General features: G+C 47.7%; 1 protein-coding gene across 2 annotated transcripts in view; it reads right to left on the bottom strand.

Annotated features, from left to right (window-relative positions):
- Positions 1-19,053, bottom strand: part of WDR81 (WD repeat domain 81) — an 85,469-nt gene that overhangs the window by 51,865 nt on the left and 14,551 nt on the right. For both annotated transcript variants that reach the window (XM_077294472.1, XM_077294473.1), the window contains exon 4: positions 18,168-18,343. In XM_077294472.1, the coding sequence (XP_077150587.1) occupies positions 18,168-18,343 (176 nt within the window). The remainder of the gene's footprint in view (positions 1-18,167; positions 18,344-19,053) is intronic.

Raw genomic sequence — 19,053 nt, 5'->3', positions numbered from 1 at the left:
GCACTAGTCACACAGGCAGGACCCCGGCGGCACTAGTCACACAGGCAGGACCCCGGCGGCACTAGTCACACAGGCAGGACCCCGGCGGCACTAGTCACACAGGCAGGACCCCGGCGGCACTAGTCACACAGGCAGGACCCCGGCGGCACTAGTCACACAAGCAGGACCCCGGCGGCACTAGTCACACAGGCAGGACCCCGGCGGCACTAGTCATACAGGCAGAACCCCGGCGGCACTAGTCATACAGGCAGGACCCCGGCGGCACTAGTCATACAGGCAGGACCCCGGCGGCACTAGTCAAACAGGCAAGACCTCGGCGGCACTAGTCATACAGGCAGGACCCCGGCAGCACTAGTCATACAGGAAGGACTCCGGCAGCATCTCCCCTCCCTGCATGTTTGTATAGAGAGACCACTCACTGGCAACAGATAGGGAGAAGCTGCTGGGGTTCCGCCTGTCTGACTAGACTCCAGTACAGCTCGGTCTCTGGCGGCTATTAAACTGGGTTTTTCTCAGCCGCAGCATTTCAGAGTTAAACAAAGCTGGCTGAAATCATATCAGCAAGTGCCTCAAACATACTGCCCGTGGATCATGCAGTATGTATAAACGGTCAGGTTCCTTTAATGTGCTGGCAACGCTGCTGTTCCTGGTGGGTGTCATGTGACCGCTGCAGCCAATCAGCTCATCAATATTTCATCAGAGGGATGTCCATGCTGGCAAAATAGCAGTTGATCAGCTGCAGTGGTGACACGGAGCACTGAATTGATTAAGCAGGAGTTACAGAGGCATGTAAAAATTTGGGCACCACTGGTCAAAATTAAAATTATTGTGAACAGTTAAGCAAGTTGAAGATGAAATGATCTCTAAAAAGCCTAAAGTTAAAGACGACACATTTACTTTGTATTTTAGGCAAAAAAAAAAAAAAAAAATATATATATATATTTAAGCTCAGATTGCTTAGATCAAGGTTTCAGACCTTAATTGGCCTGTTAGGGTTATGGCTTGCTCACGATCATTGTTAGGAAATGGCAGGTGATGTAAATTTCCCAGCTATATAAAAAAATCACCCACCTCTAACCTTGTGACAAAAAAAAAAAAACCATGGGTTCTTCTAAGCAGCTGCCTAGCACTCCGAAAATGAAAATGGTGGAAGCCCAAAAAGCAAGAGAAGGCTATAAGAAGATCCTTCTCAGTTCGAAGGGTAATTAAGAAAAGGCAGTTAACAAGAACAGTGGAGGTCAAGATAAGGTCTGGAAGACCAAGCAAAATTTCAGTGAGCTGCTCGAAGGATTGCTAGAGAGGTAAATCAGAACCCCCTTTTGACTGCAAAAGACCTTCAGAAAGATTTAGCAGACTCTGGAGTTGTGGTACATTGTTCTACTGTTCAGAAAATAGTAGTTACTCACCGATAATGGTGTTTCTCTGAGCCCATGACGGCACCACGGAGAGAGGGGATCCGCCCACCAAGGACAGGAAACCTACAGATAAAAAGGCGGTACCTCTCTCCCGCATCAGTTTGTTTACAGAGCATAAAGGGAACATCAGGTTAATGATCACAAATGTTACTACATTACTAAACCTTTAATAAAGATACCGCGTGCTTATAGATTATATACATAACTAAACATTATAAATGTGTGCACACCCACGCGTGAGGGAGGGAATGTACGGGTGCCGTCATGGGCTCAGAGAAACACCGTTATCGGTGAGTAACTACTATTTTCTCTGTCCCCCATGACGGCACCACGGAGAGAATTGCAGAGACTGTCTACATTAGGGAGGGACTACCGCTTCCAGAACCCTTCTACCAAAGGTAAGGTCTGAAGAAGAATTTAAGTCCAACCGATAGTGCCTAAAGAAAGTTGAGGGTGAAGACCAAGTAGCAGCTCTACATATCTGGTCTATTGTCGCTCCGGCTCTCTCTGCCCAGGAAGCCGCCATCGCCCTAGTTGAATGAGCTTTAACTTCCCCTGGAGCTGGCATCCCACTTGAAGTATAGGCAAGGTTGATGGCATCTCTGATCCACCTTGCCAACGTACCCTTGGAGGCCTTCTTGCCTTTCCGAGGGCCCTGAAAACACACAAAGAGAGAACCTTCCTCTCTACACTCCCTAGTAGCCTCCAGGTAATGGATGAGACACCTTCTAACATCCAATGTGTGTAGTGATTTTTCCCCCTCGTTTTTAGGGTTAGGACAAAAGGAGGGAAGAGAGATCTCTTGGGACCTATGGAACCGGGAGGCCACTTTTGGTAAGTATGCTGGATCAGTTTTTAACACCACCCTGTCCTCCAATATTAGCGTGAAGGGTGGCCCGGCTGACAAGGCTTGTATGTCGCTAATTCTTCGGGCTGAAGTGAGGGCTACCAAAAGGGAGGTCTTAAAGGATAGAATCTTTAAGGGAAGTTCTTTTAAGGGCTCAAAGGGTGCTTTGGTGAGGGCCGTAAGAACTAGATTTAAGTCCCACTGTGGGGCTCTACGTGAGGGTAGAGGCCTAGATCTTTCTGCCGCCTTAATGAATCTGGACACCCAACGATTCTTTGCTAGATTGTAATTAAATAGTGCCCCCAGTGCGGCAATATGAACCTTCAGTGTGTTAGTAGCTAGGCCTTTTTCCAGCCCATTTTGCAGAAATTCTAACACTAATTTGAGAGGGATTCCTTCGGAGATTTTTGCCCCTGAGGAAGAGAGGAATTTCTTCCAGATTTTACCATACTGTCTAGTAGTTGTTAATTTCCTACTTTTTAAGAGGGTTGACACTAGACCTTGAGAAAAACCTCTCTCTATCAGTAGCCCCCTCTCAAATTCCAGGCTGTCATGTGTAACCTCGCTACCTGCGGGTGTGTTACTGGTCCCTGGAATAGGAGATTGGGCAGGTCTGGGAGTATCCAAGGGTCTGTTATGGACATCCTTCTGGCCCAGGAAAACCAAGTTCTCTTCGGCCAGTAAGGGGCAATCGATATCACCCGGGCGCTGTCCTCCCTTATTTTCCTCAGAACCGCTGGTATCAGTGTGATAGGGAGAAACGCATATGCTAGTTTGTGCTTCCAAGGAATCATGAAAGCATCCAGCGCCACCGGGTTCCCTGCTGGGTTTATGGAACAAAAGGGGGTCACCTTCCGATTTAGATTGTTCGCGAAGAGATCTATTGTCGGAACCCCCCACATCTCCGTTATCCGATTGAATATGGACTGGTTCAGTTCCCATTCCCCCTGTTTTAGGCAGACCCGACTTAGGTAGTCTGCCTTGACATTGTCCACCCCTTTTATGTGAAGTGCCGTCAAAGATGCTAAATTTTCCTCGGCCATCTGTAAGATTGAATGTGTGACTTTCATCAGTGGTTGAGAGTGTGTTCCCCCCTGATGGTTTATGTAGGCCACTACCACTCTGTTGTCTGAAAACAGTCTTACATGATGTGAGTGAAGGGGTTTTTGGAATTCTGTAAGAGCGAATTTTACTGCCAGTAACTCCCTCATGTTGGAGGATGCTTCTTTTACGTCGTCTGACCATGTCCCCTGAACTACTAGATCGTGTAGGTGAGCCCCCCACCCGAAGGGACTTGCGTCTGTGGTTACCACTTTTGACACTGGAATCACCCATGGTAGACCGCGGCCCAAGTTGCTGTCTTTTGTCCACCAATCTAGCGAGAGAATTGTGTTTAATGAGAAGGTGAACCGACCTTCTAAATTTCCCTTCAGGAAAATTTCTTCCGCTAATGTCTGCCATTGCAGCTCCCTTGTATGTGCCTGGGCCCATTGGACGGCAGAAATGCAGGCTGTCATGGACCCGAGGAGAGACATTGCCTCTCGAAGTGATATAGAGGGAAGATCTCTTGCCCTGGACACTAACCCCACCACCTTTTGGATCTTTTCTTGGGGTAGGCGACATTCCTGGGAGATGGAATCCAACGTGATCCCCAGGTACTCCTGAATCTGACTCGGTATTAGTTTGGACTTCTTCAGATTCAGGAGCCACCCCAAGCTTTCCAAAGAGTCCATAACTAACTGTAGCTGGTTTTTGCAATGTTGGGGAGAGTTGCCCATTATCGGGAAATCGTCCAGGTATGGGACGATTAGGGTGTTTTGTTTCCTCAGGTCTGCCATGACTTCCGCTATCAATTTGGTAAATACCCTTGGGGCTATTGCGAGACCAAATGGTAGGGCTGTAAACTGGTAATGCTTTACCATCCCTCCTATTTCGATTGCCACCCTGAGGAATTTTTGGAAGTCTTTGTGAATGGGGACGTGGTAGTATGCGTCCTTTAAGTCGAGCACTACCATGAAACAATGCGGAAACAACATTTTGACTGCTGTCTTTATTGTCTCCATTTTGAAAGGTTCCACAATCAGGTGTTTGTTTAAATTTTTTAAATTGATAATCGTCCTGAAAGATCCGTCTGGCTTTTTCCTGAGAAAAATCGGAGAGTAGAACCCTCTCCCTGTTTCTCGGGGGGGGACCTCCAGAAGAACCCCTTTGTCTAGTAATGTTGTGAGTTCCTGTTCCAGAGCTATCCGCTCCTGTGGAGAAGCTCTCTGGGATGTCACCAGGAAGGATGGCTGAGGGAACGTAAGAAATTTGAATTTTAGTCCCCACTGTACCAAATCCAGAATCCAGGCACTGCTGGTTATCTTTTCCCAGGCTGAGAGGAAGAGGGACAATCTTCCTCCCACCTGGGGCAAAAGTTCATTGTGATGGTTTTTTGGGATCGGTGGGGCTTTTGTTGAAGATAAACCCTTTGCTCTTATTCTTTTTGTCTTCCCATCTGTCCTGCGGTCTAGGTGGCTTCCTACGGAAGAATTTTTTACTCCGAAAAGGACGTTTATAAGATGGGTATTGCAGGACGGGAAAGGACTTCTTTTTGTCCCCTGCCTTTTCCAAAATATCATCCAGAGTAGAGCCGAAAAGAAATTCTCCCTCACAAGGAATATTACAAAGTTTAGCCTTTGTTTGGAGGTCTCCGGGCCAACATTTGAGCCAGAGGGCTCTTCTGGCTGCATTGGAGAACACCGCTGACCTGGCCGAAAGCCTGATTGAGTCTGCCGACGCATCGGCCAGAAAAGCGGCTGCCCCTTTCATTACTGGTAGGGTATTCAGTATACTGTCTCTGGATGCTTTATCTTTGAGCTGGGATTCCAGCTGGTCAAGCCACACCATAAGGGAGCGAGACGTGCAAGCTGCGGCCACCGCTGGTTTTAGGCCCCCTCCTGCTGCTTCCCAGGAACTTTTTAGTAAAGCATCCGCTTTTTTATCCATGGGATCCTTTAAGACCCCCATGTCTTCAAAAGGTAGGGCAAACTTTTTTGACGCTTTAGCGATTGCCACGTCTAATTTAGGTGCTTTTTCCCAAAAGGAGCATGCAGGGTCTTCAAAAGGGTATTTCCTTTTGGGTGTAAGCAGGGCCTTTCTTAAAGGTTTTTTCCATTCTTTATTTATTAAGGCTTGTATTTTGTCATTAAGGGGAAACACCCTCCTTTTTTTCTGCTCCAGTCCACCGAACATGATGTCTTGGACTGATTTTTTAGTGTGGGAATCAGCGAGGCCCATGGTACTTCTGACTGCTTTAATTAGGGAGTCTGTTTCTTCTAATGGGAAACAACTACGACCTCTCTGAGAAGAGGATGATGAAGAGGATGATGAAGGAGAATCGGAGGAATTTGAACTAATCTCCCCACTGTCTGAGGGACTAGAGTCAGATATAGGGATATTTTGTTTAATCTTTTTATGTTTTTTACCCTCCTGGAGAGACTTAAAGGTATCTTCCACCTGAGTTTTAATTAATGTTTTGAGTTCGGTGGCGAACCCTGGAAGCCCTTCACATAGAGTCTCTTCCATACAGGATTTACATAATCTTTTTTCCCAGGAGGCAGGTAAATCTTCTTTACAAAGGGCGCAGATCCTATGTTTGGACTTCCCTGCGCTCTTCCTTCCCTAAAACAACAAAAGAAAGGTAGGCTCTATTAGCCGGAGCATTCACGGAGATCACTCACCACCTGAGAACCCTCAGTACCGGCTGTGGATGGTCCGTATCGACAGTATGGTGCTCCTTCGATCCGGATGTAGCACTAGAATTTTTGCTGTGCTGAGATCCAGACCGTGCTCCAGTTGCACGCCGCTGGACATGAGAGGTAGCTTGCCCCTGCTGCCGGCGTTTTTGCTGCTGCTGCTGCGGTGCCTGCGTTTGCTGCGCTGGTGAGCCCTGCAATTCGGGGTCACTCATGGCTGCTGAGGAACGCTGGCTGTACTCCAATAGAGCAACTAGCCAGGGAGACAGGACTCATTTAAATAGTCAGCGCGCCGGTTCCCGCGCGCTCTCCGACGCTAGATTTGCGCATGCGCGAATCCCAGCATGCACCGCGCCGTCCCAGCAAGCTTTGCGCCGCCCAGAATGCCCTGCTTCGACCAGCAGGCATTGCGGCACCCGCGCATGCGCGTTACCAACCCGGAAGTGCGGCACCATGCCGCTTGATGCTTCCTGGAGCGCTGTTCACGCGCGCATTATCGCGCCGTGCACCACCTTATGGAGGGACCCCTCACCGTGGTTTTCGCGGGTGTGTGCCATGTGGAACCCCCACGCAGTGAGGATTCCTCTAGGAGCCGCAGCGCTGCTGCTGCAGTCCCCCGCTCACCCTAGAGACCTACTGATCCCAGCGGTGGCGCATCGGGTGGCCCAGCCTAGCCGAGGCAGGGAACCCCCGCTGCCTGAACCGGTCTGACTGGCCCCGGAATCCAACGACGATCTGAGGTAAGATCTGCTGCAGGTCCCGTCAAGGACAGGAAACCAAACTGATGCGGGAGAGAGGTACCGCCTTTTTATCTGTAGGTTTCCTGTCCTTGGTGGGCGGATCCCCTCTCTCCGTGGTGCCGTCATGGGGGACAGAGAAACACCTGCACAAATATGGCCTTCACGGAAGAGTCATCAGAAGAAAACCTCTCTCGCGTCCTTACCATAAAATTCAGCATCAGAAGTATGCAAAAAAACATCTAAACAAGCCTGATACATTTGGGGAACAAGTCCTGTGGACCAATGAGGTTAAAATAGAAATCTTTGGCCACAATGATCAAAAATATGCGTAGGCCAATTAGTGCACAGAATTTCAGGAAAAGAACATCTCGCCAACCATTAATCATGGGGGTGGATCAATCATGCTTTGGGGTTGTGCTGCAGCCAATGGCACAGGGAACATTTAACGGATAGAAGGAAGAATGGATTCAATGAAATTTCAGCAAATTCTTGATGCAAATATAACACTATCTGTAAGAAAGCTGAACTTGAAAAGAGGATGGCTTCTACAAATAGATAATGATCCTAAACACACATCAAAATCAACAATAGACTACCTCAAGCGTCGCAAGCTGAAAATTTTACAATGGCCCTCACAGTCCTCTGGCCTGAACATCATTGAAAATCTGTGGATAGACCTCAAAACAGCAGTGTATTCAGAAAACACAGGAATCTCACAAAACTAGATAGATTTACAAAGAAGAATGGATGAAAATCCCTAAAAGAAGACTTGAAAGACTCTTGGCTGGCTACAAAAAGAAGTTACAAGCTGTGATACTTGCAAAATGGGGGGCTATTAGGTACTAATCATACAGAATGCAGAAACATTTGCATCGGCTTATTTTCCTTTTCGTAATTTTTAAAATGTAAAAGATGAAAATATATCTTTTTTGCTTAAAATACAAAAATGGCAACTTTAATTTTAGGTCTTTTAGAGATCATTTCATCTTCAACTTGTTTAACTGTTCACAATAAAAGTAATTTTGACCAGGGTGCCCAAACTTTTACATGCCACTATATCCCCTTTAAGAAAAAAATAAAAATCTGTCTCAAAAATATTGACGCAAAGTAAAACAACTAATAAGTGGTGTAAACATAGACTAGATCATAAAATATGCAAAATGTATTTAATAGCAGGAACTCTGATATAATGTGGCTCATTTTAAGACTGTCTAGTCTATGTTTGCAGTGTCTAAAAGTAAGAGTTTTAGGAAATGTCTCCCATTGCGTAATTTTTGGGATTTTGTGGTCTGGGCTTTTGTATTGATAAGTGCGAGCAATGGATTTAGGCCTGAATGGTGAATTTATTGTGATTCACATCCAACTATACAAAAGGTCACAAGACAATAAATCATCTGTATACATTTCTGCACAAAACAGGAAGAGTAACGTCCTTGAGAAATTGTGCTGATAACAGATGGATATGCACAAGATAACAGATTTATTTTAGCATTACTTGCATATTTCAATATTCTGAAGCATTTCTGAGTAAGTGCAAGTAAAATATGCCTGAAGAGAACCTACTGTCGTTAAAGGGAACCTGTCACCATGTTTTTGGAAGATGGGATAAAAATAGCGTTAAATAGGGGCAGAGGTGGGCGTTACATTAGTGTGTTTGTTATGCGTTTATTACCCACCTAAGTTGCCGAAATACCTTTGCAAAGTCTCCGTTTTCGCCTGTCAATCAGGCTAGTCTGGTCAGATGGGCGTTGTCTTCCCCCAGATTTTGCGTAGTTTTCCGTTGGTGGCGTAGTGGTGTGCGCATGCCCAAGGTCCCGAATCCTCTGCCAGGGGATTTCAAAGAGCGCGGTGTCCGTTATTGCATTGGTGATCGGTGGGCGCGGCCATCTTCCCTTGGCCGCGCGTGCGCAGAAGCGGCGCTCTGCTGGCCGCGGCATCAGGAAAATGGCCGCGGGATGCCGCGCGTGCGCAGATGGATATCGCGGCGGCCATTTTCCTGAAGCCGCGGCCAGCAGAGCGCCGCGGCAAGCAGAGCGCCGCTTCTGCGCACGCGCGGCCAAAGGAAGATGGCCGCGCCCACCGATCACCAATGCAATAACGGACACCGCGCTCTTTGAAATCCCCTGGCAGAGGATTCGGGACCTTGGGCATGCGCACACCACTACGCCACCAACGGAAAACTAAACAAGATCTGGGGGAAGACACCACGCCCATCTGACCAGACCAGCCTGATTGACAGGCGAAAACGGAGACTTTGCAAAGGTATTTCGGCAACTTAGGTGGGTAATAAACGCATAACAAACACTCTAATGTAACGCCCACCTCTGCCCCTATTTAACGCTATTTTTATCCCATCTTCCAAAAACGTGGTGACAGGTTCCCTTTAAATAATGAGTGCTGTGTATACCATGCAGACAATGTTCGCTCCAAGTAATTAAACTGTCTTGTGGGATCAGACTTGGCAATACTGTCACGGTTATTTCCAGCGATACAACATGTTACAATGAAAAATCATCTATTAGGCATGGCTCCAGAAATTACAAACTGATTGTAACATTAGATACTTCACACTAAAAATGCAGAATCGAATGAAGAATAAAATGCACTGTGGCACATTCTTCCTCCATCTGGCCTATGTTCCAGCAGTGTTCATCTATTTAGGAGGAACTAAAAGCATAGCCTGCCATGCCATTGTGTCTAAGAATAAAAAAAGACGGACATCACTGGGATGGAGGCCAAACAAGGTAAGTAAAAAGTTACTCCCATCTGCATCATCGTAGGGAAAGGTTCTTTCAGGAGGATGTCCAAAGAAACATCTTCCTATAAGTGTGTCTTAGAAGTGTGACGATTACAGTAGAATTAAAACCTGAAAGATGTATACAGACTGTGCTCTGCTACCTGCCACCATCGCACTCCAACAAGCATCTCTATTCTTCCGACAGGTATGTTCATCCACCCAGCTCTCCGGCTGTCTGTCCATGAAGTGCACATAGTACATCACCCAGCTTTGCACACAGACTTTCCTCAGCTCCTAGCATTTTTATGGTATGTTCATCCACCCAGCTCTCCTGCTGTCTGTCCATGAAGTGCACATAGTACATCACCCAGCTTTGCACACAGACTTTCCTCAGCTCTAGCATTCTCATGGTATGTTCATTATTATTATTATTTATTATTATTTATTTATATAGCACCATTAATTCCATGGTGCTGTACATGAGAAAGGGGTTACATACAGAGTTATAGATATCATTTACAGTAAACAGGTTTACAGTGACAGACTGGTACAGAGGGGAGAGGACCCTGTCCTTGCGGACTTACATTCTATGGGATAGTGGGGAAGAGACAGAAGGTAGGGGTGAGGCGGCGGCGGCGGCTCTGGCGGTGGTGAGGCGGCGGCTCGGTTATTGTAGGCTGTAGGCTTTCCTGAAGAGATGGGTTTTCAGGTTCCGTCTGAAGGATCCGAGGGTGGTGGATAATCGGACGTGTTGAGGCATGGAATTCCAGAGGATGGGGGATATTCGGGAGAAATCTTGGAGGCGATTGTGTGAGGAACGAATAAGTGTGGAGGAGAGTAGGAGGTCTTGGGATGAACGAAGATTACGTGAGGGAAGATAGTGGGAGATTAGTTCAGAGATATAGGGAGGGGACAGGTTGTGGATGGCTTTGTAGATCAGTGTTAGTAGTTTGAACTGGATTCGTTGGGGGATTGGGAGCCAGTGGAGGGATTTGCAGAGGGGAGAAGCAGGGGAGTAGCGAGGAGAGAGGTGGATTAGGCGGGCAGCAGAGTTGAGGACAGACTGGAGTGGTGCAAGAGAGTTAGCGGGGAGGCCACAGAGGAGGGTGTTGCAGTAATCGAGGCGGGAGATGATGAGAGCATGCACAAGAGTTTTGGTAGATTGTGGACTGAGGAAGGAACGGATTCTGGCAATATTTTTGAGTTGGAGGCGACAGGAGGTGGCAAGAGCTTGGACGTGAGGTTTGAAGGACAGGGCAGAGTCAAGAGTTACCCCGAGGCAGCGGATTTCATGAGCGAGAGAGTGAGTGATGCCGTTCACCATAATAGATAGATTGGGTAGGGGGGATACGTGAGGTGGGGGAAAGATGATGAATTCGGTTTTGTCTACATTGAGTCTTAGGAAGCGAGAGGTGAAGAAGGAGGATATGGCTGAGAGACACTTTGGGATTCTGGACAGCAGGGAGGTGACATCTGGGCCAGAGAGGTAGATCTGAGTGTCGTCTGCATACAGGTGGTACTGGAAGCCATGGGACTTTATGAGTTGTCCTAGGCCAAGGGTATAGATGGAAAAAAGTAGGGGTCCTAGGACAGAGCCTTGAGGGACTCCGACAGAGAGAGGGCGGGATGAGGAGGTAGTGTGGGAGTGGGAAACGCTAAATGTGCGGTTGGATAGGTATGAGGTAATCCAGGACAGGGCGAGGTCTTTGGTGCCAAGGGAAGAAAGAATCTGTAGCAGTAGGCAGTGATCGACTGTGTCGAAAGCAGAGGACAGGTCAAGAAGGAGGAGGATGGAGAACTGTCTGTTAGCTTTGGCTGTGACTAGGTCATTAGTAATTTTTGTCAGGGCAGTTTCGGTGGAGTGGTGGGGGCGGAAGCCAGATTGGAGATTGTCAAGGAGAGAGTTAGATGAGAGGTGGGAGGAAAGTTGACCATGGACATGCTGCTCAAGGAGTTTTGAAGCAAACAGGAGCAGTGATATGGGGCGATAGCTGGGCATAGCAGTTGGGTCAAGGTTAGTTTTTTTGAGGATGGGTGTGATGGTGGCATGTTTGAAGGCAGAGGGGAAGGTACCAGAAGAGAGCGATAGGTTGAAGAGATGGGTTAGGGCTGGAATAAGCGTGTTAGTGAGGTTGGGGAGCAGGTTGGAAGGCATGGGGTCAAGTCCACAGGTGGTGAGGTGTGATTTGGAAAAGAGGCGAGTAAGCTCTCCTTCAGTGATGTTGGAGAGGGAGGTTATTAGGGAAGGGCAGAGGTCTGGTATATGGAGTGGTTGGGGTGGTGGACAAGTAAAGGTTTGCCTTGTTTGGTCGATCTTGTTTTTGAAGTAGGTGGCAAAGTCCTCGGAAGAGATGAAGGGAGTTGGAGGTGGCAGTGGTGGGCGGAGGAGGGAGTTAAATGTGCTGAACAGTTGTTTTGGGTTGTAGGATAGTGAAGATACAAGGTTAGTGAAATAGGTCTGTTTTGCAGAGGTGAGGGCTGATTTGAAGTCAAATGTAGCTTGTTTGAAGGTAGTGAAGTCGTCTGGCAGGCGTGTTTTCTTCCAATGCCGCTCCGCAACCCTGGATGCTTGTCGAAGTTTTTTTGTGACATTGTTATGCCAAGGTTGCCTATTGGTTTGTCGCACTGTGCCATGCGTGAGAGGGGCGACTGAGTCTATGGCTGATGTGAGGGTCGAGTTATAGAAAGCGGTGGCGCTGTCCGTGTCGTGCAGTGAAGATATGGAGGACAGGGGTAGGAGAGAGTCTGAGAGTCTGTGAGTGTCTAGATATGCGAGGTTTCTGCGAGGATGTGGTAATGGCTGGACATGGGGGACAGGTGAGGAGGACAAGGATGAGAAGGTGAGTAGATGGTGGTCAGACAGACAGGGGGAAGGGAGAGTTTGTGAGATTAGATAAGGAACAAAGGCGGGTGAAGATGAGGTCTAGTGTATGTCCGTCTGTGTGGGTGGCTGTGGTGGACCAATGGGTGAGCCCAAAGGATGAAGTAAGGGCCAGTAGCTTGGAGGCTGCTGGCTGGTGGGTGTCAGTAGGGATATTAAAGTCGCCCATGATGATGGTGGGGATGTCGGCAGAGAGAAAGTGAAGGAGCCAGGTGGAGAATTGGTCGATGAAGGCAGTGGCTGAGCCAGGTGGTCGGTATATGACAGCCATTTGGAGATTGGTGGGAGCGTAAATACGGACAGAGTGAACCTCGAAAGAAGGGAGGATAAGGGAGGGTGGGTGTTGGATAGGGTTGAAGGAGCAGTTTTTAGAAAGAAGGATACCCACTCCTCCACCATGTCTGTTGCCAGAGCGAGGAGTGTGGGTAAATTGGAGGCCACCGTAACTCAGTGCTGCAGGCGAGGCCGTGTCAGGGGGCGTCAGCCAGGTCTCAGTGAGGGCCAGGAAGAAAAGGTTGCGAGAAGTGAAGAGATCATGGACCATGTGGAGCTTGTTGCAGACAGAGCGGGCATTCCAAAGTGCCCCAGAGAGGGGAAGCAGTGTGGTGGGGGTCAGTTGCACAGGTTTTAAGTGTGAGGAGTTGCGGTGGTTTCTCATAGTGAGAAGGATAGGGTAAGGGGTAGTAATGTATGAGGCGGGGGGCAGGATTGGGGGATGTGTCACCAGCAGTGAGAATAAGCGGAGAGAAGGGAAACAGGTGGGTGAAGGAAATGAGGATTAGTGGAGCAAAGACGGTGGGGATATTGTGAGCATGGTTAAAGAGCAGGGGAGGAAAAGAAAGGCAAGTAAATTTAGAAGAAAGTGATTGGTCTTACCATCTGGCCGATTTCTGGACTATTTCTCAATATTTCTGATGCCACTTTAAAGATTTCACTTCAAATGATGGCACATCTGACCCAGGCCATATCTGACCAGTACCATGCAACTTATACCATTTGAAGAGTCCATGAAATGAAGCCAGGTAAGAGAGGAAGAGGGAGGAGAAAGGAGGTGGGGGATAGTTCACAGCAGGGAGCAATTCACAGATTGCAGTTAATAGTACATTTGATTAGCATCAAGGTTGGTGAAGGATAGGATAAGATGGGTGGATAGAGCTAGGTGTGAGGAACATGTGCATATCAATATGCATTCAGCAAGCTTGAAGTATGAAACATGGAATTAAAGTCAGGGAAAAAAGCAACATACCAGCAGTTAGAAGAGGGATAGATGCACAAGGGATTCAGAGGGTGCAGTGGCTAGTTCAGATTAGGAGACAGTTCCCACATACCAGCAATTAGCAGTTCATCCACCCAGCTCTCCTCCTCTCCTGCTGTCTGTCTATGAAGTGCACATAGTACATCACCCAGCTTTGCACACAGACTTTCCTCTGCTCCTAGCATTCTCATGGTATGCCTTTCAGCTAACCCCAGCTCTACCCTAGTGTTATTTATGACCTTGTTTACTCAATGCTTGATTGTATGCATCTGGTCCACTGTTAATTCTCTGACCAAGATGAACAGAGACCACTCCTCTCTGCATCACACCTGAACGCACTTAGTTTTACATATATTGCATAGCTCAAGTCTGCAATGACTTCAGTCTGCAGTGTGATCCCTAGAAGTGTGTCCTAGAAGTGTGAAGATTTCTGTAGAATTAAAACCTGAATTGAACCTGAAGGGAACTGAAGGTAACTGGCCAGTCACTGTAAACAATGTTTCTGTTTATTTTCACTCTCACCCCTATAATCCTAAACTTTATGCTACCTCCCCTAATCCCCACACCAAGTAAGGAACTGTTTATCTCTGCTTCAATCCTCCCCATCCATCTCACCTCCTCCTCAGAACTCTTCCTTAACCTACAATCCTCTGCCTCCAAACACAGACAGCCCCCTCATGCCCTCTCCTGCTCCCACCTGCTAACACTTTCTCTGCTCCTTCTCACTGCTGGTGATATCTCTCCAAATCCCGGTCCTCCTCACCACATTCCCACAGTCATTTCTACCTCCCATCTACACTCTTATCACAAACTTCCATAAGCTCTCTAACCTTATACCCATTCACCCAGCCCCCGCTTCCCCAGCCCCACTAACAGGAGCTCTGTGGAACGCTCGCTCTGTCTGCAACAAGCTTTCCTACATCCATGATCTTTTTGTTACTACCAAACTTTCCTTCCTCGCCATCACCGAAACCCGGCTCACCCCTTCTGACACAGCCTCCCCTGCTGCACTCTCTTACGGTGGCTTCCACCTTTCTCACACACCCCGCCCCAGCAGCAAACATGGCGAAGGAGTTGGTTTTCTCCTGTCAGATAACTGCTCCTTCACCCCAATCCCACTGCCACCCTCTGTTACCCTCCCTTCCTTTGAGGTGCACTGTGCGCATCTACTTCCCCTCCAAACTCCAACTGGCTGTCATTTACCGCCCCCCAGGGCCAGCCACCACCTTCTTTGACCACTTCAGCACCTGGCTACTTCATTTCCTTTCTGCGGACATCCCCACTATCATCATGGGCGACTTCAACATCCCCATTGACACTTCCCTCTCAGCTGCCACTAAACTTCTATCTCTCACTTCCTCTTTCGGCCTCACTCAATGGTCTTCTACAGCCACCCACAAAGATGGTCACACACTGGACCTCATCTTCACCCGCCTCTGCTCCCTATCTAACCTCTCTAACTCACCTCTTCCTCTCTCTGACCACAACCTTCTCACATTCTCTTCCCTCTCCACTCCATGTCTACAATCCCCACCCCACAAACTTTCACACCCTCGCAGAAATCTTACACATCTTGACCTACATTCATTCTCTGAATCCCTCCTCCCTCTCACAGATATAAGTTCCTTACACAATGTGGATGATGCTGCCGCTCTATATAACACCACAATAGCTGTAGCTTTGGAATCTGCTGCCCCACTTACATATACCAAAGCTTGCAAAATCAACAGACAGCCCTGGCACACCAGCCTGACCAAAGAACTGAGGCGAGTTTCCAGGGCTGCTGAGCGCAGATGCAAAAGATCCCACTCCAACGAGCACTTCATCGCATTCAAAACAGTCCCTCACTACTTTCAAGACGACACTCACCACAGCTAAACAAACCTACTTCTTATCTCTCATATCCTCCCTGTCTCACAACCCTAAACAGTTATTCAACACCTTCAATTCTCTCCTCCGTTCCCCAGCACCTCCTCCCTCCCCACTTATCTCAGCTGAAGACTTTGCCTCATTTTTCAAGCAGAAGATTGAGAACATCAGAGACAGTTTTGGTCAACAACCCCCAGAGCCCTTCCTCCCGACTTCCCAGCCCTCCACCTCCAAAACCAACTTCTCCACCATTACAGAAGATAAACTCTCCACTCTACTCTCAAGATCGCATCTCACCACCTGTGCACTTGACCCGCTCCCATCCCACTTCATCCCAAACCTCACCACAGTCTTCATCCCAACCCTAACCCATCTCTTCAACCTATCACTAACAACTGGTGTTTTCCCCTCAAGCTTTAAACATGCCTCCATCACACCTATCATCAAAAAGTCTTCTCTTGACCCATCCTCTGTATCTAGCTATGGCCCTATATCACTTCTCCCTTATGCCTCCAAACTACTGGAACAACACATCTACCTTGAACTGTCCTCCCATCTATCTTCTTGCTCCCTCTTCGACCGCTTACAATCTGGCTTCCGGTCACACCAGTCCACTGAAACTGCCCTAACTAAGGTCACCAGTGACCTCTTAACCGCCAAGAGCAAGCGACACTACTCTGTCCTCCTCCTCAACCTGTCGGCTGCCTTTGACACAGTGGACCATTCCCTATTATTACAGACCCTCTCATCCCTTGGCATCACAGACTTGTCCCTATCCTGGATCTCATCATACCTAACAGACCGGACATTCAGCGTCTCCCACTCACACACCACCTCCTCACCTCGCCCCCTATCTGTCGGAGTCCCACAAGGTTCAGTCCTAGGGCCCCTGCTCTTCTCCATTTACACCTTTGGCCTGAGACAGCTCATAGAATCTCATGGCTTTCAGTATCACCTCTATGCTGATGACACACAGATCTACATCTCTGGACCAGATATCACCTCCCTACTAACCAGAATCCCTCAATGTCTGTCCACTATTTCATCCTTCTTCTCCGCTAGATTTCTGAAACTTAACATGGACAAAACAGAATTCATCATCTTTCCCCCATCTCACGCGATCCCCCCAATGAACCTATCCATTACAGTGCATGGCTGCCCACTCTCCCCAGTCCCACAAGCTCGCTGCCTTGGGGTAATCCTTGACGCTGATCTCTCCTTCAAACCACATATCCAAGCCCTTTCCACTTCCTGCCGACTTCAACTCAAAAACATTACATCCGTACATTCCTCAACCAAGAATCTGCAAAAACCCTAGTCCATGCCCTCATCATCTCTCGCCTTGACTACTGCAACCTCCTGCTCTGTGGCCTCCCCTCTAACACTCTCGCACCCCTCCAATCTATTCTTAACTCTGCTGCCCGACTAATCCACCTGTCCCCCCGCTTTTCCCCGGCCTCTCCCCACTGTCAATCCCTTCACTGGCTCCCCATTGCCCAGAGACTCCAGTACAAAACCCTAACCATGACGTACAAAGCCATCCACAACCTGTCTCCTCCATACATCTGTGACCTCGTCTCCCTAACTTACCTACACGCAACCTCCGATCCTCACAAGATCTCCTTCTCTACTCCCCTCTTATCTCCTCTTCCCTTGTATACAAGATTTCTTTCGCGTATCAGCCCTACTCTGGAACCCTCTACCACAACACATCAGACTCTCGCCTACCATCGAAACCTTCAAAAAGAGTCTGAAGTCCCACCTCTTCCGACAAGCCTACAACCTGCAGTAACCACCGATCGACCAAACCGCTGCATGACCAGCTCTATCCTCGCCTACTGTATTCTCACCCATCCCTTGTAGATTGTGAGCCTTCGCGGGCAGGGTCCTCTCTCCTCCTGTACCAGTTATGACTTGTATTGTTTAAGATTATTGAACTTGGTTTTATTATGTATACCCCTCCTCACATGTAAAGCGCCATGGAATAAATGGCGCTATAACAATAAATAATAATAATAATAATAATCCCGTTTTTCAAGCATTCAGGCAGAAACCTCGAAGGAGTCATGGACGTGTGACCTGGGCCTCACAAACATTCAATGCATTATGTGGTCACTAGAGTTGATACAAATCGAACGGAGAAGCCGGTCCAGCATCCACCTTCAGTAATCTATGGCCACTGGACAGAAGACCCAAGAACCGCCTCTTACCCGACTGCATCCGTGGCTCTTCTTTAGACTGGCCTGGTAGTGCGACGCAACACATGTCATGCTGCAATAAGGCGTCCCACCAAGTTGGCTCATAAAATGAGGAGCTGTGGATTTCATTAGATAAGAGGAGGTTCTCAGGGCTCTCATTTAGCGGCCACAGAACACTGACACTGGACCAAGTCCTTTAAATAAATTTCTAGTGGTCATTGAAGAGGCCAAATGTACAAATTAGTCAACGGTATATTAGTTGTTTGCACCCATGTCTGTTCACATCGGATATGCATTGGGATTTGGGTTTAGACTTAGGATCCGACATAGAAGCAGGAAGAAAAGAGTTGCATCCAGCAAATATTTTTCCTGGAAAATCTGGTAGAATCACTAAGAAATGGTCTGACCTGAGCTTCTGACGCAGATGTGCACAGAGCCTTAGTCAATAATCATACAAGTTCTGCTTTGAACAGATTAATGAGACTTACCAGGTAGCTAATGTAAGGCAGATACTGATATGTTAGGAAGGGTTCTCCGTAGAGATGTGCCATATGCATCAGACAATCCAGCACTGGTTTGGACACCTGATCTCCACACACTGGTCTCTTGACATTAAGTGGGCTATTCTCTTCCATGTTAGATAAAAACTGATGTCTCTGGTGACCTAGACAAAGAAAAGTTTTATATGCACCAATCTGACCAGCACTACAACACATATACATTGTGCATGGGGAGTACAAAGAAATCTACTAACCAGGGCTGTGGAATCGGAGTCTGAGCCAGAGCCCATTTTGGTGGAGTTGGATTCGGTGTCAAGGAAATTGAGGAGTCGGAGGTTTGTCTTACCGACTCCACAGCCCTGCTACTAACTGCACCGTGATGTCCTCAGGACGTTCATATGCTGTGAGTGATGTATCTTATTGTAATTGTACTGTGCAGGAGTCAGGTCTACAACGTTTGACTTAGTATGGAGACCACTGCCATCTGGCATGATGTATATGTAATGACACAGAGTAACTTAATGACATTGCAAATTTGATTGTGGCTCCAGGTACAGCTTTTGCATTAAATAGTCAATGTAATTTCAATACCTGCCTAAATCAATAGTAAAGTTGAATAGAAGAAAGTTTGTAATAGATCTTACTGAAACCCACCATGGTCAAAGCACAGTGAGGTGCCAAGTTACAGCTCCTATTATACTCTACAGAGTGAGGGGAGAATAAGGGAAGAGAAAAGCACTCAAGACAATGAAAATCAGGCGTACACGTGGGGATTAGGCTACATGTTTAAGTGACTGCTTAATCTCACACTAAAGCTGGATTCACAGCCACACAGCTCCGTACCGCTATATGATATCCTCGGTATTGCGTCTGT

Source organism: Ranitomeya variabilis, chromosome 3 (genome assembly GCF_051348905.1).
Source record: "Ranitomeya variabilis isolate aRanVar5 chromosome 3, aRanVar5.hap1, whole genome shotgun sequence".
NCBI lineage: Eukaryota > Metazoa > Chordata > Amphibia > Anura > Dendrobatidae > Ranitomeya > Ranitomeya variabilis.
Note: the sequence above shows the minus strand (reverse complement) of the source record. Positions and strands in the feature narration are given on the sequence as shown.